This window comes from Neovison vison, chromosome 1 (genome assembly GCF_020171115.1).
Source record: "Neovison vison isolate M4711 chromosome 1, ASM_NN_V1, whole genome shotgun sequence".
Taxonomy (NCBI): domain Eukaryota; kingdom Metazoa; phylum Chordata; class Mammalia; order Carnivora; family Mustelidae; genus Neogale; species Neogale vison.
In genome coordinates, this window is record NC_058091.1 from 15,220,423 (window position 1) to 15,244,516 (window position 24,094).

General features: G+C 42.2%; 1 protein-coding gene and 1 pseudogene across 3 annotated transcripts in view; both read left to right on the top strand.

Annotated features, from left to right (window-relative positions):
• The window catches only part of RMND1 (required for meiotic nuclear division 1 homolog), a 42,988-nt gene that overhangs the window by 650 nt on the left and 18,244 nt on the right, over window positions 1-24,094 (top strand). For all 3 annotated transcript variants that reach the window (XM_044243989.1, XM_044243980.1, XM_044243997.1), the window contains exons 2-9: window positions 3,906-4,423; window positions 11,428-11,536; window positions 14,141-14,216; window positions 18,185-18,224; window positions 19,247-19,347; window positions 21,815-21,921; window positions 22,981-23,045; window positions 23,747-23,823. In XM_044243989.1, coding sequence (XP_044099924.1) covers window positions 3,920-4,423; window positions 11,428-11,536; window positions 14,141-14,216; window positions 18,185-18,224; window positions 19,247-19,347; window positions 21,815-21,921; window positions 22,981-23,045; window positions 23,747-23,823 — 1,079 coding nt within the window. In that variant the 5' untranslated portion in view covers window positions 3,906-3,919. The remainder of the gene's footprint in view (window positions 1-3,905; window positions 4,424-11,427; window positions 11,537-14,140; window positions 14,217-18,184; window positions 18,225-19,246; window positions 19,348-21,814; window positions 21,922-22,980; window positions 23,046-23,746; window positions 23,824-24,094) is intronic.
• LOC122897389 lies at window positions 19,065-19,250 on the top strand (annotated as a pseudogene).

Genomic DNA, 24,094 nt, shown 5'->3' on the forward strand with positions numbered 1-24,094 from the left:
ATCTGTTCTTTCCTCTTCTGTTTTCTCCTTTAGCTTTGTCACTGTTTTTTAGAAGTATTTACTTATTTATTTATTTATTTATAACCTCTACACCCAACCTGGGGCTCAAACTCACAGCCTGGAGATCAAGAGCCCCAGGCTCCACTGACTGAGCCATCCAGGCGCCCCTAGCTTTGTCACTGCTTAACATATATTTTACTCACCCAGTTTATGCCTTGTCATCTCCAATGTGATGTACGTTTCAAAAGTCAAGGATTTTTGTCTTTTATTTTCATGTGTATTAGCAGTTGGGAAAAAGTCTGGCACATGGTAGGAACTCGGTTCATCTTTGTTGTATGAGTTGAGAAATTAGAAATACAAGGCATTCAAGTGATGTTCAATGCAGTAGAAAAATAACAGGAGAGGAAGATAGTTGTGCATTTAAAATGAAGTGGTTTGGGAAGACTTCGCTGGGTGGGATCTGTTGGAGCAAAGATCTGAAGGTGGTGAGAAAATGAGCCTTACAGATTCTCAGAAGAGCGTAAGGAACAACCAGTACAAGAAGTACCAAGATCCAGAGTGACTGGAACAACACGAGCAAGGCATAGAGCTGTAGCAGGTGTTAAGGTGGAGATAAAGGGTCCGGGAATGTAGGACCATGCATCCATTTTAAGGTTTTTGACTTTTATTTCAAGTAAGAGGAGAGGGCAGCATGAAATTTGGTGCAAGAAGAAAGATGTGATCTGGCATAGGTCTTCGAAGGATTACTTTTGTTGCTGTGTTGTGAAGAATCTTCAGGAGACAAAGAATAGAGGCAGGGAGACCTGTTAAGTGGCTGTTACAATAATCATGGGAAATACAGCCCCTTAGACCAGGGTGGCAGCAGTGTTGGTTGAGACCTGGTGCAAATAAAGCCAGTGGGATTTGCTGACATATTGGGCATGAGGAATGAAAAGGCAAGGTGGATTGTAGGGTTTTGCCTTTAGCAAAGATAAGAATATAATTGCTATTTTGTGAGTGGGGAAGACTGTTGGAAGAATAGAACTTGTGGGAAGATTTCAGAAGCTCAGTTTTAAGCATGTTGTGGTTTTCATGCTTATCAGAGTGGTTTAAGAATAAATATTTGCTATTCATCATATTGACTTAGGAATAAATATTTGCTATTCATGGGGCGCCTGGGTGGCTCAGTGGATTAAGCCGCTGCCTTCGGCTCAGGTCATGATCTCAGGGTCCTGGGATCGAGTCCCACATCGGGCTCTCTGCTCGGCGGGGTGCCTGCTTCCCTTCCTCTCTCTCTCTCTGCCTGCTTCTCTGTCTACTTGTGATCTCTCTCTGTCAAATAAATAAATAAATAAATCTTAAAAAAAAAATATTTGCTATTCATCAATGTGTAGGTTGCATATAAGGAGCTGAGAATAGAGAAGAAAAGTGGCCCAAGTACTGAGCTGTGGTGCTTTTGATTGTTGAGGGGATAGGAAAACACAAAAGAGGTGGAAGGTACAACCAATGAGGTAGGAGGAAAATGGCCAGTGTACTATCCCAGAAGTCAAGTGAAGAAGGAGGGTGCAGTGCCGATAGATAAGTCAGTTAAAACGAAGACCGGGGACGCCTGGGTGGCTCAGTTGGTTGGGCGGCTGCCTTTGGCTCAGATCATGATCCCAGCGTCCTGTGATCGAGTCCCGCATCGGGCTCCTTGCTCGGCGGGGAGCCTGCTTCTCCCTCTGCCTCTGCCTGCCATTCTGTCTGCCTGTGCTCACTCTCTCCCCCCCCCTCTGATAAATAAATAAAATCTTTAAAAAAAAAATAACAAAACGAAGACGGAAGTGACCACTGGACTTAGAAATGTGGAACTCATTGGTGGCCTTGCCAAGGGAGTTTTGGCGAAATGGTAGGGATGATAGCCTGACTGAAGTGGATTCAAGAAAATCAGAGGAGTTAGAGATAGTTCATAAAACTTCTAACGGAAAGGAACTGAGAGCAAAGGTATAGTGTATGGAGGGAAAGATGGGATCAGGGGAGAGTTGTTTTTATAAGATAGAAACTAAAGCATAGTCATATGCTAATAAGAATATTCTGGAAAGGGGCACCTGAGTGGCTCTTGGTTTCAGCTCAGGGTCCTGAGATCAAGCCCTGCATCAGGCTCTGTGCTCAGCGTGGAGTCTGCTTGTCTCTCTCCCTCTTCTCTTCCTCCTGCTCTCTTTCTCTCTGGGATAGATAAAGTCTTAAAACATATGTATTTTAACACTTTATATATATATGTGTGTGTATTTTATATACATATGTATATATATTAAGACTTTATATATAAAGACTATATATATACATATACACTATATATATATAAAAGACTGTATATTAAGTCTTAATATATATACATATATACATATATATACATACATATATTAAGACTTCTTTCCAGCATGTATATATGCACATGCATATATATGCTGGAAAGAATATATATATATATATATGCTGGAAAGAAGGAAAAACAAATAGCACGAAAGAGGAAAGGAGGTTTTAACCATTCCTGCTAGAGGCAGGAAGGGCTGAGACTTGGTGTGCACATGGAGGACCTGGTTCCTGGTGGGACCACGGGCAGCTCGTCTGTGGCAGCGGAAGGGAAGACCAAATACATAGGCACAGAAGCAGTCATTGGGCAGGTGGATCATGGTGAGAGCTTGTGGAAATTCTCTTCTGTTCTGTCCATGAAAGAGAAAGCAAGGTCATTGAAGAATGAGAAGGGAAGAGGAGGCAGTGGACGTATGAGGAGAGAGCACAGAGTAGACTGTGGTAGGGAAATGGGTTATGGGTGTTGAGCACTGTGAAAGGCGTCCCTGAAGGAGGCGGCCATGATTTTAAAGTGAGACCATTTGGCTTGGTTGGTTAGTTGGTTGGTTATCTGTGGCCACGTTCAGACGCAGGCACATATTAGGTGAATTATTTTAATTTCGGTGGATGCGATGTCACATAGGCATGTGGGAGAGAAAGGGATGCAAGCGATTTGAGGTATGTGGGGGAAAGAGAGGCGGTAGACCACAGAATGTATGCTGAGCGTGGCGGAAGTGAGGAGTGGGGAACGAGGGGCACTAACAGGCTGTCCAGATCATTGAGTTGTTTGGTCCTATTGGGGTTGAAGCATCGTGGGAAATGTGGAAGAGGAGTGCGTTTTTAAAGACCAGACGTGGAGTTCGGAGTGGAATGCGTGAAACCGAGCATATGAGGTTGTAGTTGGTGATAACACACAAAGCTTATGGAGTGCTTTTAGAGTAATTAACAATCTAATAGACTTTTAACCTTTAAGTGTAGTTTGTGCAGTTAAAATTTCACTTTCCTGAGGTGTGGCCCAATTTTTAACAAAACCTAAATTGTGTGTGTGTGCGTGTGTGTGTCAGACACCTTAAATGCTACATCTCTCTTCCTCTATAAAGACAGAAAACACACTAGTTGTTCGTCCTGTTCCTTCTGCGTTTTTTGTCTTAGTGCTTTGCATGGCCTGTATGAAGGCAGTCTTTAGTTTCCAAGGTAAGAATTTCATAGACGAGAATAGGGGAGAACCAGTGTATACAAATTTCTAAAATTTTTTGTAATTAGTTTCTTCAAAACCCACTGGCTCAACTGGCAAGGAATAGTACTAATTAAAGGTGAACGATAATAGCTACTTGGACTAGAACTAAACATGGAATTCCAGCTTTTGAGATATTTTAGAGGCAGTAGCTTCTAAACATGACTGTGACAAGCCTAGGTTGTAATTACACTTGTATTTACTTTTTTAACCTCATTCTTTTACTAGACTTAGGTTAAGGTGTATTTGTTTTGCAAATGTTTTTACAGAAATATTTTTAGTATCTAGGAAAATATTGTGTATATTTGAAAACATGTAGAAAAAAAAAAACGCTTTGAACTTCGAATTCTTTTTCTTTTAGTTTGGGATGTGGTAATGTCAGCCAGCCTGTTCAGAGCCCTGGCCGGATCTCACTGTATTTTATCAAAAATACGTCAGTGCCAAAGACTTGTCCATCGAACATTAAGGCCACGGAAAGAATTTGAGACTACAACATGCAGCACCGTGATGAGAAGTCAGAACTTGGAGTTGTTCTTTCCTGAGACAGCAGCTGGTGGTTTGAGTAAGTCCCCGGTCCTGGAAATGAGTCCGAAAATCTCAAATACAAGCATACTCTCTCCATTAAATGCTGCGCATTGCCAGGATGAAACAATGCACCTTCCAACCAGGAAATCTTTTGGTACTCACAGGAAAGTGACTCACAGACCAAATCTCTTAGGTTCTAAGTGGTTTATAAAAATATTAGAGCGACATTACTCATCTCCATCAACGGAAACACTAGTTCCTAAACAAGACCTTCCGCAAATCAAGAGACCACTAAAAGCATCGAGGACCAGGCAGCCATCCAGGACCAACCTTCCAGTTCTGTCTGTGAATGAGGTAAAAACGTGTGGTGGTGGCATTCTGTTTTGTAATCATCGCCTGCACGGTCACTGGTGTCCGTGGAACATAGCCTTACTGTGAACCTAAGAGAGCTGGCCGCAAGACTTTGGAGCCTAATAGTAAAATCTGTGATATCCAAAAGCAACCACCATCTTTTCTTTTTTTTTTTTTAAGATTTATTTGAGAGAGAGCACACACTCATGTGAGTAGGGGAAGGGACAGAGGGAGGGCGGGTGGGAAGGGAGAGAATCTCCAGCAGACTCCCTTCTGAGCACAGCGCCCAAAGTGGGGCTCGATCTCACTACCCTGAGATCATGACCTGAGCTGAAATCAAGATTCAGACACTTACCTGAACTACACTGGTGCCCTAAGGAGTCAACATCTAAGTTTTAAGAATTAATAGTATGTATAAAGACAAAGTTTAAGCAATTAAATATAAAAATACAGTTTATGAAAAGATTAGTTATTGACTTAAGGAAACTTTGAGGAAGAAGACTAGTGTTAAGTCCAGTGTTGGAATGGTACTGTAAAAAAAAGCCCATTTTGGGGCACCTGGGTAGCTCAGTGGGTTATTTATTTGACAGAGAGATCACAGGTAAGCAGAGAGGCTGGCAGAGAGAGAGAGAGAGAGAAGCAGGCTCCCTGCTGAGCAGAGAGCCCGATGTGGGACTCGATCCCAGGACCCTGAGATCATGACCTGAGCCGAAGGCAGCAGCTTAACCCATGGCTCAGTGGGTTAAAGCCTCTGCCTTCGGCTCAGGTCATGATCCCAGGGTCCTGGGATCGAGCCCCACATCAGGCTCTCTGCTTGGCAGGGACCCTGCTTCCCTTCCTCTCTCTCTGCCTGCCTCTCTGCCGACTTGTGATCTCTGTCTGTCAAATAAATTTTTAAAAAAGAAAAATTCGGACTGTAGAAATTTGTCATCAAATTTAAAAAATCTTTTTTTAGTAGCTGTGCAGACAGGTAAGCACTCATTAGCCTGTGGTAACTGTGTGAGATCGAGTAGTAAAATGACATGGCAAGGTACAGTCAGAAAAAAAGTGACAGGTTTTGCTTCTTTAGCCTTTGAGGGTCAAAGGTGTTTTTTTTATTCACTGTTAAGAGGTTTATGGGAATTTCTCAGCTACAATTGCATTTTCATTCTAAATGATCAATACTGTTTAAGGTTCAGATCAAGCCCTTTGCCTGCTTTTGTATCTTGCTAATACCTAGAACTGTGCCTAATACTTAATAAATGTTTATTAAGTTGGAAAAGAGAGAAGGGAGGCAGAGGGATCTTTGGTGTCCGTGGTCATCCACATTAAAAGTGGGAATGTAAATATTTAAAACTTGATCAGGCCTTCTGAATCTATCAGAAAACAGGTTAGAATATCTGTCTTAAAATCTTGATTCTGAGAAGTCGACCTTGAGCATGTCTAATTAGTGTTGATTTGTCTTGTTTTTCCTGACTGCATAGTTGACTTCCTTCAATGAAGGAAGGTGTGATTAGGTACTGTACCCCCAAAGCAGAAGACTGGCCTTTATCTGCCCCAGCTGGAGGGGCACCCCGTTGCCATGTGGGTATCGTGGGGCTGGTAAATGCTTTGTGGCGGTATAGCCTTTTCTCCTGCTCTGGACTGAGACAGGAAGGACTCTCCCTTGTTCCAGAGAGCATGTGTGCTTTGTGTGGACCCCCACACGGGCTCCTGAGCTCGCTCGCTCTCCTGGAATCAAATCTGGTGTCATTTGTGGAGATTAACCTACTAAGATGTTCAGCCCATATGCCATTGTCTCCTGGTTTACCAGGACAACAGTGCCTCTTGGTCATGGATCCTGTGTCTCAGGATGGTGGAGGATGACAGCCACGGCCCCAAGCAGCATGGAGATGGGCACAATAGGGAAGGGGCCAGGGGCCTGCTGGTGGTTTTCAGAGGAGCACCACTGTGTGCTGCAAAGTTAACTAGTGGGTAGTTCATAGTTGTCTGTCTGTTCTTGGGGGAGTTTTCAGTGAAATAGAATAGAAAGCATCAGAATGTATTATTCATGGTAGAGCTAATACTATTTTGTGAATTTTTTGTGTCAGCTACTGATCTATATGCCTGTGTGTACTGTGTATTCAAAAGGCTTTCTTGCCACAGAGGGTAGTCAAAAAACTAGAGAGCCAAAGTGTTGTAATAGTAATGTAAAATGTATTTGTGTTTTATAACTTTAATCTGCAGTCTATACGTAACAGGAAAAACATGCATTTTTCTTTCTGTGATACAGAAACAACATTGCAGTAATGCATTAATTTTCTTCAGTACTAGAATGTGAATAAAAACAAACTTTCTTTTTCAAGAAAAGTGTTCCATCTAGAGTGTGTGATGCGCTAAAACAAGAATCATATATAGATTTCTAGCCCCATCTGCTGGAACATGTTTTCTGTGGCCAGAAAAATGAAATACATATTGTGGCTTTCTTGGCTTTGGGTTTTAGGGTTTTGTTTTTGTTTTTTTAACACTTTAAAATAGAAAGGCCCAAGCTTAGGTGTTAAATTCAGTAACTATTCTAGGTTAATTTGGCACATTTATTTAAGAACAAGTTGTTGATCCCATCCTAAACCCAGAAATTTGTTCTCTCTACATATAGATATGTGATTCATTATAAAAACCCAGAAAAAAAAACTTGTATGAAAACAAAAGCTTTTCACAATGTAACAATACCATTAACGGGGTGGGGGGGTGTGAATACAACATACTCCATGGGCCTCTCTTTCCTTTACCAAATGGATTTGAGTATAATCTTGAAACTTGAGGAATATAAAACTAAAAAAAAAAAAAAAAAAATCTAACAAATCAGGGGCGCCTGGGTGGCTCGGTTGGTTGGACGACTGCCTTCGGCTCAGGTCATGATCCTGGAGTCCCGGGATCGAGTCCTGCATCGGGCTTTCAGCTCCATGGGGAGTCTGCTTCTCCCTCTGACCTGCTCCTCGCTCATGTTCTCTCTCACTGTCTCTCTCTCAAATAAATAAATAAAATCTTTAAAAAAAAAAAATCTAACAAATCAAACGGAAGAACTTTGTGAATCCTTTATTAATAGAAGAAGCCGTAAGTTAAAGAGAGACTGTGATCCGAGATGCTTGAGGAGGATACAGGGAGTAGTAGTGTGGCAACGCCAGGTCAGCTGTGTGATGCTGGCCAGAACCGGGAGCCAAACCAAACAGGAGACAGCGAGAGAAGGAAAGGTGACAATCTCTAGAAAGTCTGTAAAAATCCTTGGCTAAGTAAAAATGGATTGTGTTTCGAGATTCATTTTTAATCTCTTTGGAACTCCATGTGTTTTCTCATGGAAGTGGTGACTGAATGCCTTGCCTTGTCCCGTCCTTGAGGGTGCATGGTGCAGCAGTGCATGGCCGGGTCTGGTCAGTAACACATGATGGTGGGGCAGGCAGGAGACGGCCGGGAGTGGGGGGGCCTGGGTGCGCTGGGGAACGGCCACCCCTGCCTCAACCTCACTTGATCATTGCCAGACCTTCTGCTTGATCAGAAGTTGGTGGAAATCTGGGTTTTGTGTGAAATCTCAATTTGTTGTTATGGCGAATTCAAATCTTAAAAATACTAGATGGGGGGTGTCTGGGTGGCTCAGTGGGTTAAGCATCTGCCTTCAGCTCAGGTCATGATCCCAGGGTTCTGGGATCGAGTTCCACATCTGGCTCCTTGCTCAGCGGGGAGCCTGGTTCTCCCTCTGCCTGCTGCTCCCCTACTTGTGTTCTCTCTCTCTCTCTGACAAATAAATAAATAAGATCTTTTTTAAGAAAACAACGCTAGATGGGTCACCTTTGAGTTGGATCGTTCTTTGAGCTGCCAGGTTACAATTCTGATTCTAGAGACAGTTGTCCTCTGCCACTTCCGGTGCAGTTACGGGAAGATCATTCACGGGAATAGTTCTAGGGCTGGGGTCCTCTTATCTCCTCATCTCTCTCTCTCTCTCTTTTAAAATTTTTTTCAAAGGGTCCTTTTTTTAAAAAAAGATTTTATTTATTTATTTGACAGAGAGCTAGAACACAGCAGGGGGAGCAGCAGAGGGAGAGGGAGAAGCAGCTCCACACTGAGCAGGGAGCCCGATTCAGAGCTCTATCCCAGGACTGAGCAGAAACCAGATGTTTTCTTGGTTCATGACCTGAGATCTGGGATCATGACCTGAGCCCATGGCAGACGGTTAACCGACTGAGCCACCCAGGTACCCCAATTTTTTTAGGTAGGCTCCATACTCAGCCTGGAGCCGAGTACGGGTCCTTGAATTCATGCCCCAGAGATCAAGACCTGAGCTGAGATTAAGAGTTGGACACTTGATTGACTGAGCCACCCGGGCACCCCTCTGCTCATCTCTTATCTTTTTTGTGCTTCCTGCTTTCTACCTCCGGCCCAGACAAAGCGTGTCAACTGTAGTAGTCACAGAAGTAATTCTCACGTCCAGCCGAACCTACTGTGCTTTTGCTTGGCAAGCCTCAGTAAATTCGTTGGGTCTCCTGCAGAGCGGAGCTTGCCCACTGCGGCCTTTCCTGATGCCAGTTACCAGGATTCCTCTCTTTCATCCAGCTTAAATCACATGGACGGTCAGCTCTCTTAACTCCACGGAGCCTGAAAAGAACAGATAGTATGAACAGTTCTAAACCTTAAGCATGTACTTGATTCCTCTGTAACTATCTATATTATCTATATTCTGGCTGTATGAATCCATATGGTTTATCCGCAGGTTGATTCCCAATGAGTCTGGGAATCAGCTTATCAGATACCTTCCTGCAAAAGGAGGGCAGCCTACATTCATTTATCCTCACATCCAAGAGCAATTTCCGCTTGTCTGACTTCCCCTTTTTTTTTTTTCTAATTAAGTTAAAATCATTTTGGTGATGACTGGGTATTTGATTGATGTTAGGTTTTTCGGTTTGTGTGTATCCTCAAGTCCTCTCTTTATTCCTCTGCTACTTTTTAAACCACATATGAAAACGGCATAACGGGTTAAGGAAAAGGGTTAGGCAGGGTTAGACCATTTCTTGGGATAGGGCCGGGAGTTAGGTAACAAACGTGGGAGAGGGGAAGGAATTAATATACTACTTTTCTGAAACTGTACTAGGAATATAACAGAAAGGGAAAGGGCTTAATGCTGAGATGAGTAACTCCTAGGAGTAAATTTTGATTCAGTGACTCATAAACCTCTTTTAACCAGTGGTGGGCCAAAGCAGCATAGGTATCACATGACCATAGAATCACTCATGTTCTGGCGGAAATATAAAATTATGAACATACGAAAATTCGGATTTAAATTACTTGGCAAACTTTTTCGCCTCCCATAAATCTCAATGGTTTAAACATACCCATACCCGTAATAGTGATAACTACAATCTCACATATTGACCATTTGTGCTAGCTTTGATTCTGAGTAATGGACATTCATCAGCTTTTTAAAATTTCACAACAATCTTGGGGCACCTGGGTGGCTCAGTGGGTTAAACCCTCTGCCTTTGGCTCAGGTCATGGTCTCAGGGTCCTGGGATTAAGCCCCGCATTGGGCTCTCTGCTCAGCGGGGAGCCTGCTTCCTCCTCTCTCTCTCTGCCTGCTTCTCTGCCTACTTGTAATCTCCGTCTGTCAAATAAATAAATAAAATCTTTTTAAAAAATTAAATTAAATTAAATTTCACAATAATGCTATAAGTAGGTATTTTGTCATCCTGATTTTTTTTCTTTTTTTTTTTTAAAGAATTTATTTATTTGACAGAGAAAGAGCACAAGTAGGCAGAGAGGCAGGCAGAGAGAGAGAGGAGGAAGCAGGCTCTCTGCCGAGCAGAGAGCCCGATGTGGGACTCGATTCCAGGACCCTGAGATCACGACCTGAGCCAAAGGCAGTGGCTTAACCCACTGAGCCACCCAGGCGCCCCCTGATTTTTTCTTAAAATCTGTTCAGATTCTGTACCAAACTCATGAAACCTTTGTCAATAGCTTTTGAACTTAATGGACTTCATCCTCTAGTGAGAAATATATTTTATATTATACGTACTTAGATATGCATATGTGACCCCAAAAAAACTTCATAAAATAACATTTACCTATGCTGTGAATGATGTATGGTAATATTTTCTATTTTGTTGTATTTAATTTTTTTTATTTTTTTAAAGATTTTATTTATTTACTTGACAGAGAGGGAGAGACCACAAACAGGCAGAGAGGAAGGCAGAGAGAGAGAGGGAAGCAGGCTCCCTGCTGAGCAGAGAGCCCAATGCGGGGCTCAATCCCAGGACCCTGAGATCATGACCTGAGCCAAAGGCAGAGGCTTAACCCTCTGAGCCACCCAGGCGCCCCTTTAATTCTTTTTAAAAGCTGGTTTGGACCAAGTAGATCGGTAGCAGGTCCCACCGATGGGTTGTGACTTACAGTGAGACAGACCAATGTGCTGTGCCATGCCCCTTACCGTCTGTGTGCTGCACACACACACAGCACAGATGTACATGTATGTACGCAGACAAGACTCCATGCACTAATGAAACCCAGACACATCATCAGATAAACACAACTTTTTGTTTAATAGTAACCAGAGTAAGAGTTCTGTACTTCCTTTGTAGATATAAAGCCCTCTCTGCTGTACGAGACGAGTGACAAATTACCACATGGCCTCAAATAATAATACTGCTATGATGGGCTCGCCCGGGTGTCATATGGACCCACTCAGGGCCGTATGATGCCTTAACCCTCTCCTTATCTTTTGTTCAATCTGCGCTTACACCATCACCACTGGGGGAGCAGCTCTGTTTTCGGGATAGCCCATCACATCTCTTTGGGGGCTGGCAGGAGAAGGTCCTCATAGACTGGGATGAAATCCATCTCCCTGTCCCTCCTTTCTCTTCACCCTCATCGTGTTCCCTGTATGAGCCTTTGAGAGCTTTGATGAAAACTCTCAAGAGCCTGCTTTGCCTAATGGAGTCCTGGGAGGTGGTCACCGTCAGTTTAACCTCTTGATAACCCGCGTCATGCTGATGTCGCCCAAATAGGACCTGATGCACTGCACAGCATTCGCGACCGCAGATGAATACCATCTCGGGACTCTCTCTCAAGATCTGGCCTCCCACGGATACGTCGAAGTAACCAGTTTGCCTAGAGGTACATCTTCTTGAACCTGGGGCCAAGTATGTTAAAATGTATTGGAAAATAATTTCCCTGTGATACGCCTTAAATATGCATTTGTTTACATTCCGTTTTCTATTTAGAAGATTCTATCAGGAGTGCCTGGGTAGCACGTTTTGTTAAGCATCCAACTCTGGGTTTCCGCTCAGGTCCTGATCAAGGTCATAAGATCAAGCCCCACATTGGGCTCCGCGATTGGTGGGGAGTCTGCTTGGGATTCTCTCCCTCTCCCTTTACCCCCACCCCCGCCACTGCACACTCTCATACGTACATTTTCGCTCTCTTTCTCAAATAAATCTTTAAAAAAAAAAAGGATTATATCACGAAAATGATGTTGAGTCTCCTTATACAAATGGCAAAGATAAGAAATTAAAATGTATTTACAGAGAACTTAGCTCTCAGATTAAAATCAGTATGGTTTATTAAGCTTTATTTGTAGGATCACTGTGACTTGGGATGATCAAAGGCTGTGACACTTCATTTCTATTGCATTAAAAAGTTGTTTTAGGGGGCACCTAGGTGGCTCGGTGGGTTAAGCATCTGCCTTCAGCTCAGGTCATGATCTCAGGGTCCTGGGATCGAGCCCCACATCGGGCTCTCTGCTCAGCAGGGAGCCTGCTTCCCCCTCTGTCTCTGCCTGCTGCTCTGCCTACTTGTGATCTCTCTCTCTCTCTGTCAAATAAATAAATAAAATCTTTAAAAAAAAAAAAAAAGGTTATTTTAGTGATACAGAAGAACCATGCCATTAACAGAAATGTAGGAAGAGCCTTTATAGAAAAATTTACCAGCACAATCCGATACTTTAAAACTAACAAAATTAATGAAATGAGAAATACAAAGAATATTGAAAAAAAGAATTAAAATAAACTTAACAGGATTTTAGGACAATATCAAGAAGGATTCTTGAAAAAAGAGCCTGTTTTGTATTAAAAAATAAGTAACTTGGAACACTCTGATGGAAATTAATGAATTTACCCCTGAGTAGCAAAAACAGCAGGTTGAAAACCTCCCTGCTACCTAGAAAATTCTTCAAAGGGTCATTGACCCCATAAGAAGCACATGAAATGTCACTCTGCGGGCACCTGGGTGGCTCAGTGGGTTAAAACCTCTGCCTTCAGCTCAGGTCATGATCTCAGGGTCCTGGGATCGAGGCCCGCATCGGGCTCTCTGCTCAGCAGATTTTTAAAATAAAAATCTTTAAAAAAAAAAAAAAAAAAAGAAATGTCACTCTGCTCTTTCAGCCTTGGTGCCTGGTACAGACTCCTTGTGCCACTTGATGGTAGAAGCAAGCATAATTAACTGAGAAAACCAGAGCTATGTTCAGAACCATGATGATAAAAAATTTTCCAGGTGTGGGGCGCCTGGGTGGCTCGGTGGGTTAAGCCGCTGCCTTCGGCTCAGGTCATGATCTCAGGCTCCTGGGATCGAGTCCCACATCAGGCTTTCTGCTCAGCAGGGAGCCTGCTCCCCTCTCTCTCTCTCTGCCTGCCTCTCTGTCTACTTGTGATCTCTGTCTGTCAAATAAACAAAAATTTAAAAAAAAAAAAATTTTCCAGGTGTATCCTTGGCTGATTACAAAGGCTGTCAGCGGGCTGACCGTGTGCACAACAGCCGGGCTAGCTTCTAGTACCAGTCCCATTGCCCTGGGTCTTTTCCATTTCATTTATGTGGCTCTTGGGTGCACAGGTGAACTTTGCCCTCTGTAGGATGTAGTGCCTAGGGAAGTTTAACCTCACTCAAAAAAGGTGGTGTAGGATTTGGTTGTTACCTGAATGCCCCATTCCCCAGCCTCTACTAGGAACTCTGAAATTTCGTTGGTTCTAATTTTAGGTTTAGGTAATTTTAGGTGTTGCACATTAACATTAATATATTAATTGACATGTTCACGTATATTTATAATTTATGTTATAGAATATTTTGTACTCAACAACAATCATTAATTATGCTAATAAAGCAACTACTTGTTGATGAATGTATATATTAATATGTATATTAATACATATTTAATAATATTTAAAAGGTTATAAATATTTAAATAGTTGCAGGTGGCCACAGTGTTGGTTCTCAAGATTAACTTTGAACTCAGATAGGTTTTGAAGTGGTCAGTATCTTTGTTTCTGTATATTTTCTGTTGTCTCATACTATATATATTTTAAAAAGCAGCAAAATGAATAGTTTGAAAATATTAAAATTATTTTATTAACAAAATGGTATTGAAAAGAAGAGAATTTTGTAGAAATTTTAATTCCTGAATCTTAGTTGCATTAAAACTAAGACTTTAATCAGTATTAACTGGACTAGTGATTACTGTGAATGAAGATGGGTGTCCGTGAATGGTTTTAAATAGTACTAATAATAGTGTCACAGGTGTTTCAGTGTTTTGTGAAAGTAATTTCTTATAGTCTTTCATTTTCATATGTTGAATGCTTTCAGAAACCTAAAAATGGACAGAATGTTACAGAGCACTTATTGATCTACGATGGGTTGATCGTAAGGACTTCAAAAAAAGTTCATAGATGACTCGTAAACCTCGAGTCACTGTATGGTGGTAGTTTTTCACGCCTCAATTTCAAATCACAGATGCAGCAAACATTTTGGTGATGGGTGTGGAACACTCTGCTAAAGAAGGTGATCCTGGAACAATATTCTTCTTCAGGTAAGACAAGTGGGCAGCCCTTCTGGGAAATGGGCCTATGGTCAGATAATGTGGTCTTTTTTTTTCCTCCAAGTGGTAAGAACCACAGATAGTTTATTTTTATCTCTCTGCATTTTATACCTTTTCTACATTGTAATTTTCTTTCTTTTTCAAATTTTTATTCAAATTCTAGTTAGTAACATATAGTGTAATAATTGGTTTTAGGAGTAGAATTTGGTGATTCCTCCCTTATATATAAAACACCCAGTGCTCATCGTAACACATGCCCTCCTTAATACCCATTACCCACCTAGCCCATCCCCCAACCCACTTCCCATCAACCCTCTGTTCTCTATTGTTAAGCGTCTCCCATGGTTTGTTGCTATCTCTCTCTCTCTTTGCCCCCCTTCCCATATGTTCATCTGTTTTGTTTCTTAAATTCCACATATGAGTAAGATCATGTAGTATTTGTCTTTCTTTGACTTATTTCATGTAGCATAATGTACTCAGGCTCCATCCATGTCGATGAAAATGGCAGGATTTCATTCTTTCGGTGGCTGAGTAACGTTCCATTATATACCACTTCTTTATCCACTCGTCTGTCGATGGACCTCTGGGCTCTTTCCACAGTTTGGCTGTTGTTGGTAATGCTGCTATAAACATCAGGGTGCCTGTGGCCCTTCAGATCAGTATTTTTGTGTCCTTTGGGTAAATCCCCAGTAGTGCAGTTGCTGGATCATAGGATAGTTCTGTTTTCAACTTTTTGAGGAAACTTCATACTGTTTTCTAGAGTGGCTGTATACGAGCTTGCATTCCCCTCAACAAGATGGTTCCCCTGTCTCCACAACCTCACCAACATCTGTTGTTTTCTGTGTTGGTAATTTTATCCATTCTGACAGGTATGAGGTGGTATCTCATCATGATTTTGACTTGTATTTCTCTGATGCTGAGTGATGTCGAGCATCCTTTCATATGCCGATTTTCCATCTGTGTGTATTCTTTGGAGAAAAGTCTTTTCATGTCTTTCATCCATTTCTTAACTGGATTATTTGTTTTTCGGGTGTTGAGGTTGGTAAGTTCTTCATAGATTTTGGATACTAGCCCTTTTTCTGATAAGTCGTTTGCAAATATCTGCTCCCATTCTGTAGGCTGCATTAGTTTTGTTGTCTGTTTCCTTCACTGTACAGAAGCTTTTTATCTTGATGAAATCCCAATGGTTTATTTTTGCTTTTGTTCCCCTTGCCTCCGGTAACATGTCTCGCAAGAAGTTGCTACAGCCTAAGTCAAAGAGGTTACTGCCTGTGTTCTCCTCTAGAATTTTGATAATTTCCTATCTCACATTAGGTCTTTCATCCATTTTGAATTAATTTTTGTGTGTGGTATAAGAAAGTGGTCCAGTTTCATTCTTTTGCATGTTGCTGTCCCGATAACATGGTCCTTAAATTTGAAGAGTACCTCCTCCCTTAATAGTAAATGTGTCCAAATATACTTGTGATTTAAATTTCTCCTTTGATACTTACTTGATCTAGGAGGCTTTGTCAGTTTTAGGAATTTTCTAGTCAATCCTGATAACACAAATAATTTTGAAAACAAATAATTTTTCCATGGCTTGTCCTTCATTTATAAATCCATATTCTTGATTCTGAGAGTATGTAAAGCATCCTACTTTTCCATTCATCTTCAGGGCTCCCCACCAGACTCATGCTCCCATCCTGCTGTCTCTTCTTCCTTTTTTTTTTCCTTCTGTAACTCTTTTGCTTTAGTTTTACACCACCTTACCTCTCCAGAGACATCAGACTAGAACCCTGAGAATGGTTATGATAATAGAAACCACTTAAAATAATTTCATGTTATCCTCACAGCTCTTCAGGAGGCCTATTATTCCCTTTTTGCAGCTGGGGAAACTCAGGGGGAGAGAGACTAAGGGAAGTGTCCATAGTCATGGGATTGTTCTATGACAGAACAGAAACATATAGAGTTTTGTAAGAACCCCAACTTTGATAAAAATCTTTGATATCAATGTCTATGGTTGATGATTCCTGGAAGCTCCAGCTTGGTTCCTTTCAATGCCTTACCTTCCTTTGACAGAACTTTGGAGATAATCGAGAGCTCAACACTTGGCCCAAGTAGAATAGCGTCCCCTTTAGTTTGGAGGAATTTGAATTTCTGTGGGCCTCTAGATGAAAACTAGGAGAGCATCCAGTAGAAATATAATGCAAGGCTCGTATGTAAAGATGCATTTTCTAGTAGCCACATTTTTAAAAGTTAAAAAAAAAAAAAAGATTTAAATTTGAACCCCAATAATAATATGTGTCATCTGAAACGGATTTTAATAATGTGTTTTATTTAACCCAACATATCTGCAAGGCTATCACTTCAACATATAATCAGTCAATAATTAATGAGTTATTAATTAATGTAATTAAAAAGTTATTAATTAATAACTTTTTTTTTCACACCAAGTCTTCAAAACCCACTGTGTGGCTTATGTCACTGGTGTCACTTGGTGTGGACCAGGCCCATTCAAGGGCTCCGAGCCCCCATGGCCTCCGAGTGCCACAGCGCACGGCACAGCTTCCTGAACGGAGGGGGCATGATCCAAAGATCTCTCGTCTGCCCACAAGGGACCCTCTGAACTAATTACTCCTCTTGCATGGCTGTGGATACCAACCCCGACCACCTAGACCCTACACCGGTGGGTTCCCGCAGCCGGCTGCTGGTCCCCCCCGGCTCTTTCCTCGCCACTGCCAGTCTGTCTGGCCGACACAGACAGGAGCCGCGCTCAGCGGGCGCTTCTGATCCCTACACCCTCCTGCTTCAGGCTCCGTGGAACCTGACCAAACTCCATGTCGCTGCCTCTCCGGCCTGACCGCCTGCTGCTTGCTCACATCCACAGCCTTGCAGACAACGAGCTGTTTATTCCGAGATGCGCCGTGCTCCCTCACCCCTCCTCCCTGAGCCCACGGCGTTCCCTCTGCCGAGCTGCCCCCTCGCTTTTTCTCCTTTAGCTGAGCCCTACATGTCCTCTGGGAACGCAGGTCCTCCCATGGACATTCCAGAGTACATACTGCGTAATTCTCTAAGTTGTCACCGCTCTGCACCTGCAGTTGGGGGTGTGTCTGTCATCAGTCTTTTCTAAACCAGGAGTTCCTCGAGAGAACGAGACCAAACTCATCTTGTATCCAATGCAAAGTGCTGTCGCACGCGTACGCTAACAAGCACAGTGCTTAAGACATATTTGAAAACCATAGGGACTATTGAATTTTTACCTCTTCTTCATTTCCACCTTTCTTTCCTCCGGTGCAATAACCCAGAGCCATAATTTCTCCCTCTTTCTCGTGGGTTTTGTTTGTTTGTTTGTTTGTTTTTAATTTACCATCAAAAACTGCACAGCATGTCAAACTTCAGAATATCAAAGCAAGTTCATCTATGGTTTTTAGACCTCACATTTTTTCAAAGCCAGAACTAGATTCAGGGCCCTCCTGTGGCTTCATCGCACTGCTCCAAGCACTGTAGGGATGGGCGGCATTATTCCCTGGGTGCTTTTAGCCATCTTTGGCTTTAATTTATCTCAGGCTCTTTATTCCATAACTATTAAAAGCATGATCCTTTATTCTTTTCCTATAGCAGAATCTGCTATAGATTCTTAATGAGAGCTAAGATGGGTCCCCACATTTTCCTTATTCTGTACATCAGAATTGAACCAGGTATGAAACAGTCTAGATACATGAAGTTATATAGCATTACAATAATATTTATTCCGCAAGCCATGTGCAAAATCATGAACTTGGGGGAGCTCAGGTTTTATCAAGAGTTCAATAGTAGTTCTTGTTTTCACAACTCCGTCTAGGAACCATAATGTCAAATAAGTAATAAATCACATTTTTTTAAAAAATCGCCTAGAAGTTACATAAGCATGACTTTATGTATAGCCCTAAAGAATATATTCTGGCATTAACTTTGTTGGTTCTTTTATTCTTTTAAATCAGAGAAGGAGCTGCTGTGTTCTGGAATGTGAAAGATAAAACTGTAAGTATATATAAAGTATAAAGGTGTAAAAATCTAGTTTTCTGAGAAAAAAAGTAGTAATTATCCCTCAATAATCTGAGTCATGGAAGATAAATTAAGAGATAATCCACAACTTACTCACTGTGTTACATGGTATTTATCCTAGCACTTTTGCCTTCTATAAGATTGTGTTTGGGGGTCCTGCATGGCTCAGCCCATTAAGCGTCTACCCTCAGTTCAGGTCATGATCCTGGAGTCCTGGGATCCACGCTCAGTGGGGAGTCTGCTTCTCCTTCCCCATCTGCCCCTCCCCCCACTTATGTGCTCACCTGTGCACACGCTGTCTCTCAAATAAATAAGTAAAATCTTTTTTTTTTTTTAAAGATTTTATTTATTTATCAGAGAGAGAAGGAGAGAGTGAGCACAGGCAGACAGTATGTCAGGCAGAGGCAGAGGCAGAGGGAGAAGCAGGCTCCCTGCTGAGCAGGGAGCCCGATGTGGGACTTGATCCCAGGACGCTGGGATCATGACCTGAGCCGAAGGCAGCTGCTTAACCAACTGAGCCACCCAGGCGTCCCAGTAAAATCTTTTTAGAAAAAGAACTCAGAGCAGAGACTGTCACTTTCTGTACCTTGATATTGTTTAAATTTTTACAGTTTTGTAGCTTACATATTTTTAAAAGATTTAAAGGCTACAAACCATAATGTTAAACTAGTCGGTTTTCTTTGGGTTGTGGAATTAAGGTCATTTTAATTTTCTTCTTTATGCCACTCTCTGTTTCCTAAATATAAAAACTATATAATCTCCTGCTGAGTTTACTATCACAAAGAATTTGCCTTTTCCTTCAAAATTAAGCAGAAGAACTTTGCACAGCGGCAGGATCATAGCCAGTGAGGTTTCTCCGAGGCACGAGTATTGCTAATTAAAAACTAAACAGAGGAAACATTAGCAAATGTAATGAAAAATGTTAAACGTGTTAACCCTGAACCATAGTTTTGTACTGAGAGAGTCAGTACAATTCTGGGTTCTTGCTTCTCTTCCAGATGAAACACGTGATGCAGGTCTTAGAAAAGCATGAAATCCAGCCCTATGAAATCGCTCTGGTGCACTGGGAAAACGAAGAGCTTAATTACGTAAAAACAGAGTAAGCAGCATTTTGTCAAGTTTACAAAAAGAGCCGCAAGCAGTGAAGGCAATAAACAGCTTGGGCACTTGGAAACTAATTGTAAGACAGAAGTTATTGGTGCAGGGGTACCTGGATGGCTCAGTGGGTTAAGCCTCTGCCTTCAGCTCAGGACGTGATCTCAGGGTCCTGGGATCGAGCCCTGCATCGGGCTCTCTGCTCAGCGGGAAGCCTGCTTCCCCCCCTCCCGCCCCCGCCTGCCTCTCTGCATTCTTGTGATCTCTCTTGCTCTTTCAAATAAATAACATCTTTTTTTAAAAAAAGTTATTGGTGCAGATATAAAGCCTAAACAATATAATACATGTTAGTAGGTAAACATAATGGTTTGAACTTGTCAGGCTACCCATAAATTACAATAAATCGATGTATAACCCCAAAATGGTAAGTGTCCTAACTAAGCAGTCTAAACCAGTAAATGCTGTGCCTTCATCAGAATGAACCTATCAAGTTATTCTAGTAAAGGTTTCTCATAAGCCCATTTCCCCCCTATTGGTTTTGAGTGTGGGTGAGGGTGTGATGTAAGAGAACCACTGGTAGAAATGGGGGGCCCGCAGGAAGTGGGGGCCCGACATAGCATCCCCAGGGAAGACGTGTGGGTGGGCAGCCCCCCGCTGATTTTCTTGTCTCAGCGAGCAGGGGAAGATGGAGACAGACGGCAGTGCGAACAAGATCAAGAGGCCCTTTTCCTCAGGGAGTTACCTGGCTGGTGGAATACGAGAAAAAGAATTCTTTCTATTAAAGGAAGGGTTGGAAGCAGAACTTGAGGAAAATTTGGAAGAGAAGCCAGCTGTAGAAAGACGAGATGGGGTCAGAGCTAAGGACTAATAGCCAACAAAGATAAAGTACTTGCCTTGTGCCAGGCACTGTTCTAGGTACTTTCCAGGCATCCTTTTATCTGGTCTTGACAAAAACCCTACAGATGGCGTGAACCAGCTTTTCAGACAAGGTTCAGAGATATTTCGTCCTGACCAGGGGTGAGGGCCTGGGCCCAGAGTGGATATGCACTTGAAAGTGAAGACGTGAACCTGAGAGACAGAACAGAAGAAGCGCTGGTGGAGTTTTATTAATTTTCTTATTAAGCACTCAGCCTTGTGGCTCTGCTTCCCATGAACCTCCCTTCTGTGCTCTATTTCCAGAGCAGACTGTTGCTAGACACCCACAGACACGCACACACGCACGCTCACCCAGTACCTTACAGTCTCTGGAGGAGTAAAGTCCCCAGCTGGGGTGTCTTTGGCTCCCAGATCCCATGTTTGGCTTCATCAGAAAGCCCATCCCAGGGGCACCTGGGTGGCTCAGAGGTGCCTCTGAGCACCTCTGCCTTCAGCTCAGGTCATGATCTCAGGGTCCTGGGATCAAGCCCTGCATCGGGCTCTCTGCTCAGCAGGGAGCTTGCTCCCCCCTCTCTGCCTGCCTCTCTGCCTGCTTGTGATCTCTGTCTGTCAAATAAATAAATAAAATCTTAAAAAAAAAAGAAAGAAAGAAAAAGAAAGCCCATCCCAGCTGCAGCGCCGTAACTGACACATCAGTCCTGCCGGGGATCCCGGCTCTTGCTGCCTCGGGTGGCTTTGTGGCCAACAGCTCTGTGGCCAACAGCTCCGTCATTAAAGCATCTGGCACCTCTGCTGTCTGGTCTTTTCTTTTTCCTTCCACATGAGGGTGTCAGCATTCTGCCTCGCAGCCTCCCACTGGGTCCACATCTTTGCCCATCTCTTGCCTCACATCTTCTGTGACGGTTTACCCTGTATGTTGCCTGTTTGCTTGTGACGTTTCTGTCCCCAAGTTCCCTCCCATTCCCTATCTCCGAGTCCTCGCAAAGGCCTCACATGTGCCCCTCACTGTTCACCGTTTCCCATCTCGCTCCCCGTTCCCACTGCATCCGTGTGACTATAGATGACAGTGTGACTTTAGAGGACAGTGTGACTGTAGGTGACTGTGTAGATAGCTTTATATTCACCATTATTATATTATCCACCATCAACAATAGGAATATATTACATTCACCATTATATATTTTATATATTTTTTTCATCATTCACCATCCATTAGCAATTTATTGGGATCATTTTCCTTTCTACAAAATATTAAAACACACTGGTTAATTTTTGCTGTGTGCATTTCCTATAAATGAACCATTCTCCTACTGAACATCTAGTTTCTTGATTTTTTACTGTTAAACAATTCACCATAAAAAAGTTTTCCTACACAGATCTTTCTTTGCATCTTTGATTATTTCCTTAGGATTAATTCCTAGAAGTGGCATTACTTGGATCAAAGGGTATAAGAACATTTATGAGAGTCTTGGTACAAATTGCCAAATGACCTCTAGAAAGAGTATAAGGTGACTACTTCAAAAGAAGAAAAAATTTTTTTAAGAAAAAGTGCTTTTTAAGATTTAGAAGATAATTTTTTTTTCTCCTTTTCACAGGGGACAGTCGAAACTTCACAGAGGGGAAATCAGATTAAATTCAGAGCTAGATATAGATGACGCCATTCTAGAGAAATTTGCTTTCTCGAATGCTCTTTGTCTTTCAGGTAAGTTAATGCTACTTGTCAGAGAAAGTGTTACATGGTTTTCATTTCATCAGGGAAGTTTAAGCGTTCAGTATAGAGTTAGGCATGTTTTCACAGATTATTCAGCAAAGCCTTAACATTGCTTTGCAAAAGAAAAAACAGAATAGAGTGTCTGTGCGAAGGTATTCATTCTTTATTAACTGTATCAGTAAAGCTTTCCCTCTCCAGAAATTTTTGTAGTATTATCCCCTTTGTTTTCCTGTCTTCTTCTGCATGGTGGTGGCTTCCGGGTCGTCTCTAATCCAGGCAGAGGAAGCCCAGTATGACTGGATGCAGGCCTCTGGGTAGAAGTGTACCCCGGTTCCTCACAGCGATGGGACAGAGATCCGTGTACTAAATAGAACTCCAGACATTCGGGGTGCCTGGGGGGCTCAGTCAGTTAAGCATCTGCCTTTGGCTCAGGCCAGTCCTGCATCGGGCTCCCTGCTTAGCCAGGAGTCTGCTTCTCCCTCTCCCTCTGCCTCTCTCCCCAACTTGTACTTTCTCTCAAATAAACAAGTAAAACCTTTAAAAAAAAAAAAAATACTGCAGACGTTCTCTAAGAATTGTGTGGCGGTCCCCTACACTCCGCTGTGGCAGATGTGGCCTGCCCGGGAGGCTTTGGGGGGCTCGTGAGCCATACACACAGCCCCGAGGAATGTAAGGAGTAGGAGGGAAGGCAGGGAAGGCCTGGTTCCTGCCCCATCGACAAGCCATGCTTTCCTTCGGGGTGTACCTTGTGCTCTCTGGCTTTCTGAGATGCAGCGGTAGAAAATTAGGAATTCAACCCAATGTTGTTGCGGTCTGCCAGCTGGGCTTGGATGTGTACTCTTTCCTCCCTCTTTTTCACTTCAGTGCTGAACTTGATCATGAGAACGAGCTATTCTCGGGTTTCAGTTGCACATTGTTAGCACATTTGCTCCTTAAACTCTTACTGAAATGGTGGTGAAGGTACCGGGCAAGTAATTGTGCATTCTGTATAAACATGACTATGAGGATGAAAAAATGTTCCATTGTTACTCCTTTTTTTTTTTTCCCCAGTGAAACTGGCTATTTGGGAGGCATCACTGGATAAATTTGTTGAGTCTATTCAGTCAATTCCAGAGGTAATTATACCAATTTTATGCTTGTTTTCAAGGGTTGGTTTCTATTTGGGAGAAATACAAATTTCCCACCCTAACAATATACTTAGGAGTACAGTAGGTAATAGATGCTAGAGAAGCTGTACTGAATTTAAGCAAAAACAGAGCATTCATTATACCTAAAATAAAAAATTTTATATATATATTTTTTACTTTTGAAAACTTAGAATTCTAATTACTTTCTTCTGATGGTGTAGTATTTTTTATATAACTATCTTTTTTTAAAAAGTGAGCTGTTTCCTCTCTAAGGAAGAGGATTATGACCAGTGTTCTTGACTGAAAACTATTTTGCCAAATTATGAGACAAATGGTGGCTTGAAAAGTAATAGTTCTATCAGAATGCACCAAAACTTATTGTTGACTGTAATTTTGTTTTTACTGTGAGAGAATCACAGAATTATACTTGGGAAAAGAGGCCCTGTTTTTTCAATAAGAGATTAGGACTGTAGATCCTAGAAAATGCCATTGAGAAGGGAAATGCAACAAGGGAATGTAGAATTTCTACCCAATAAGGTGTTGAAATTTTGAAGAGAGATGACTGAGAGACATCATCCAAGGTGTCGTTTACATCTGCTCTAGAATGTGCTTTATGGTCCTGTTACTTGTTAGAGATAGGTTTGTATGGACACATGTATGTATGTCTGTGTTTTTTCCCTCCCAAATAGGCTTTAAAAGCTGGGAAGAAAGTGAAACTATCTCATGAAGAAGTGATGCAGAAAATGGGTGAACTCTTTGCCCTGAGGTAGAATGTTCTCTGTAAATAAGATTAATGTATGTATGTAACAGTGTGAAGAAGATGTTGCTGTCCTTGTCTAGTAAAAAGCCAACGTGGGCCTTGATGGGAAGGGCAGTCTCTCTCGCCTCACAGGCATGGAGCCAGGGGAGCTCATTCCCGTTAGAAGAACTTGGGCTGTACTAGGACTGCACTGCAAGACATTCTGTGTGCGCCCAGAGATCATAACTAATCTACATTAAACCTACATAAGGGAGCCCAGTAGATGTTCTTGGTAGGT